We start from the raw sequence: 4,349 nt of genomic DNA, 5'->3' as shown, positions 1-4,349 counted from the left end.
AGCCAATGAGCATGCCAGACAGTAGCCAATGTATAAGTGACTCATAGCTAACCACCCATACACGCGTCTAGAAGCGATTAGCGGGGTTAATTAAATACGTTAAATAACCAATGATCAGAATTGTCTCAATACTAGCTCCAGTAATATGAGCAAAAACAAATATTCTTTATTCTCCTTTATTATTCCTCTTACAGCAATAAGAATTGGCATTATGTTTATCTGGGGCTGATTACGACTTGAGTTATTTATGCTAAGACAATCATAAAAGTGTGGGGATAAATCGGCACGGTGTACCATCCTTTTCTATGCCAGAACACCCCGAGATTGTGCGCGTGTCCGCGCCCGGAAAATTGCTGCTTTTCGGCGAGCACGCTGTGGTCTATGGCTGCCCCGCGATCGCGGCGGCGCTGTCAGATATGCGTATTCAAGTGACGATTGTAAGTCTCAAAAACGACAGATTGAGGCAATTACAACGTTATAGAATTATGTCTTCTTTTAATGTAGACCCGCAACTACGTGTTTGTCGGTGCCGAACCCGCAATTTCATTTTTATGCAGGGACATCATGTCTTCGCATAACAAACTTCCCTTGCAACGCACGTACTCGACGTCCACGCTACAAAAAGTAGTGGACGGTCTTGAAGATGAGATCCATTACGTGCCAATCCCGTCGGAGAAGGTGATGACCCGCATCGAGAGTACACTGGATAAAGAGACGCTTGAAGACGCCAACGCCATGCGAGCGGTTCTGTTCTTGTGTTGCGCTTTGCTTCGTTATTCGGAGTACCTGAGCGGGTAGGACTGTTGATCTTGCATGCATTTACAAGTGCCGGCTGACTTTTGAGCTTACTGCACATACAGAACTAAGGGCGGATTGCATGTTGAGATAAAGTCTTTCGGATTGCCTATTGGTGCGGGTCTTGGCTCGTCAGCCGCAATGTCTGTAGCCCTCTCTGGGGCCTTTGCAGAGCTCTCGGAGAGTCCCCGCAAGCATGAACTGGAATTTATCAATAAGTATGCGTTCGGTGCAGAGGTGATTCTGCATGGCTCGCCGTCCGGTGCTGATAACACCGTATCATGTTATGGTGGGTCTTTGCGTATCCAGACGCTCCCAGACTTCTCGTTTCAACGACTTCAATGCTCGCTACACAAGTTTCATTTTCTCTTAATTAATACATGCGTTTCGCGGTCTACAAAAGACCAGATTGACAAAGTTCGCAAGCTTTACGAATTCGATCATGAAAGGGTGCAGGGGCAATTTCATAGTATTCAGCAGATTGTGGATAAGTTTGTTGCCCTTAGTGAGCGGAGAGTATTGTCTGAGGAAGTTCTGGGCCAATTAATTGAGCGTAATCAACAAAATCTAGTTGACTTTGGCGTTGGACATCCACAACTCGATAGAGTGGCGCGAATATGCAAGCGATTTAACGGTGCTACGAAATTAACAGGTGCAGGTGGCGGCGGCTGCGCGGTGTCCCTGCTACCACGCAGTCTGAGCCATAAAGACTTGGCAACGCTGATCTCCCAGCTGGAGGCAAAGGGGTTTGAGTGTTTTGCAAGCTCTCTTAGTGGACCAGGTCTAATCCGTGATTTATTAACGTAATGGACAAGGCAACACAAACACTGTTCACGTGCAGAACGAGGGTTGAATACAAATATAGACTTGGATTTACTTACACACGCTAAACGTTTGTCAATTCTCATGTAAGCAGTCGGAGCCTGAGAGCTGTCGCATGCGTATTCAAAATGGACTTGACTGAAGGCGAGGACGTTCGATGGTGAGCTTTTCGTCAGAGTTGCAGAGGTACGGAAGCTAACGGCGCTGAAAGCGCATCTATTCTTCTCAGCTTATTTGCTGCCTTGACTTCGCGAACGCCAGATATGATGCAGCACAAAAAATCTCCGACCATGTACCACTAGCTGCAACACCACTTGCAAGGAAAACGCCCCTATTAGTCACAAATTATCTGCATGCCGAAAGACTCAGCTGGAGTTCATAAAAGTCACGGCCACGATCGTTGCCTTCCGGTCCTCGTGGGCAGCAGGTCCACTGACTTCCGAGAAGTCTCAAAACCTCCTTCGCGCTCACTTCCTTGCTTCGTGCGCATTGGCTCTCGCTCCAGGGTAAGCAGTAAACTAACTAAATAGCTGAATATTGCAAAACAAGGTACGTATAGGATTCGGGCGAACGATATGTTCATACATTTTGCTCGAGATTTTCAGCATGCAAACTTTATACAAATTGTTAAATTATACGTGCACGCGTCATCGAAGTAACATGTGTTCACCAACAAAGAGTATATTCTTGTGTTCGACATTCACTCATGTCGTTACCAATCATTCTGGACCCTACAAGTAAGCGAAAAAGGTTTAAGCAATGTGACACATTGTTCAGAAAAATTCCGGCGCTGACCTTCAAAGTTGCTTCGTTGTCTATTGACATTTAACATCTTTGATGTCAGCGAGACCAATAACATAGAGGTTAGAGAAGTCCAACTTCGATGCCATGCTGCCGGCACTGGCAAACGCGTCCTTGTAAACTTTGGTGTCGGTGTCCACATAGCCGAGACCGAACAACAACCGGTCGAGCTGATGAATTCACCGCGTAGTTTGGCCCAATCTTTCACCATTTTCTCAAAATAACTGTAAAAACTGGCGGGTGAGGAGCTTATCACATTTCCAATTCTGTTAAGAAACGGGGTCAGACCATTTGGTGGGACCGATCCAGGTTCCGCAAGATGTTTGACTACATGTTCGGCGTACTCTTGAGTAGCATCAGCACGAGTTAATTGTTGCAAGCAAACGAGAATCCTTTTTGAAAAAGATCTCTATTAATAACATCCAACACAGCGTCATAGCTAAGTTTAGCACTAGCCAGGGTGAACAGCGAAGCAACAGCAAAAATCGGGAAAATTTTCATGTTAAGGCTTCACGAAGAGTTGTTTTCGCACTGCAAGAATGAGAATATCAGAATCTTGGGCCTACGCATTTGAGCCCATCCAGCTAGATGCTGCTATGTAGACCAGATTTGTGCACTCGAACTCTAGGACGAGCAGATGAAGACGATTGGGCTAAAATTTAAGATCAATAGGTGGCATCGATCTCGATATTTGCCAAATTGAAACAGATTTTCCCGAGTGGTTCTACGTTCGAAAGGAAATGATTGATATTATCAAGATATTTCAAGATCAAATGAAAGAAAACAAGAACACCCTATTCGTGGGTACGCCTGGTACAGTCCTCCCTCTAATAACTTGTAGCTTTTTATTTAAAAGTTAACACAGGTTATTAGTTATAAGACCACAGTAAGTTATAAGATAGCGACAATAGAAGGACCACGGCGGACGTCAAATCCTCTACGTTAGCGGGGGTTATGCATTTGTTGGTAGAGAGAGGACTTTATGTTCTTATTTGATCACATTTACGAACTATGCAGCCCATCCATCCCCATCTGTATTCGAATCCGATGGGTGAAGGATTGTTACAGTATAACGAGTAGAAGGCACCCGCCGGTGGTGAGTATAAACGAGACAGTCAGTGTAACGGGGTGTGTCGTTACATGAAATTAACACTTAAAAATTGTTAATTAATATATTGTCTAAAAGGTAGATAACATTTGGAGGATATTACTTTATATAGTAATGTCCTGAATTCTTTTCCATAAATAGATATAGGCCATTATATCTATTTATTCCGCAGACTAATCAGCTGTAGGAGTAATCAAAGAGAGTTACAAGATAAGATAGAGATAAGAATTCATTAACATGTTTAGTATTAGGTTATAGTTAAGTCAGCATTTACAAAGATAGAAAAAGAGACACTTAATTATATTAATATAGTTTTCATTTTACCCTCTTTAAGCTAGTTACCTTAAAGAGAAGTCTTCCCCTGCACGTACTAGTGTACGTCAAATAACGAAAGGCACCACTCACAACTGAAGCAGTGCGAAGTGGACTTGTACTGAAACAGTACAAGTCGTAGTGCCCCGTTACACCTGGTAGCACTTTGTAGTCCGTCCAAAGACCACATTTTCCACATCTAACACGTACATGTTAGATGATAGTGGGAATACGCATCACGTGCTACCTCTTTCTAAGTGATATAGAAAGGAGTGCGGTCGAACGAATGAGTTCGACCGTAGGAAACGATGCAATCCTGGCATTACTGTCCAACTTAGACAGAGATGCCCTCCATTCAACTATCGCCAAGTTCATACAACATGAACTTGACGAGATGAAGGAAAAAGTAGCCTTGCTGAATCAGCAAGGCTCTCAACAGGCGGAACTGTTGAGATTACAACAGGTACAGACCCCTGTACCTGGGATGACGCAAACGCGTCGTCCCGAAACT

The 4,349-nt window shown here is 44.0% G+C and overlaps 1 protein-coding gene across 1 annotated transcript; it reads left to right on the top strand.

Annotated features, from left to right (window-relative positions):
* Window positions 1–305: 305 nt before the first annotated feature.
* Window positions 306–1,899, top strand: CCR75_000700 (uncharacterized protein; the record flags this gene model as incomplete). The annotated part of the gene is made up of 4 exons (XM_067958806.1): window positions 306–437; window positions 505–794; window positions 861–1,803; window positions 1,879–1,899. 3 exons carry the CDS (start codon window positions 306–308, stop codon window positions 1,600–1,602), a joined length of 1,164 nt encoding a protein of 387 aa, XP_067814820.1. The 3' UTR covers window positions 1,603–1,803; window positions 1,879–1,899.
* Window positions 1,900–4,349: the final 2,450 nt, after the last annotated feature.

This window comes from Bremia lactucae (assembly GCF_004359215.1).
Source record: "Bremia lactucae strain SF5 chromosome Unknown BlacSF5_NotPlaced_194_SHOA01000118.1_51461bp, whole genome shotgun sequence".
Lineage (NCBI taxonomy): Eukaryota > Oomycota > Peronosporomycetes > Peronosporales > Peronosporaceae > Bremia > Bremia lactucae.
This window is presented reverse-complemented; position numbering and strand designations above follow the sequence as displayed.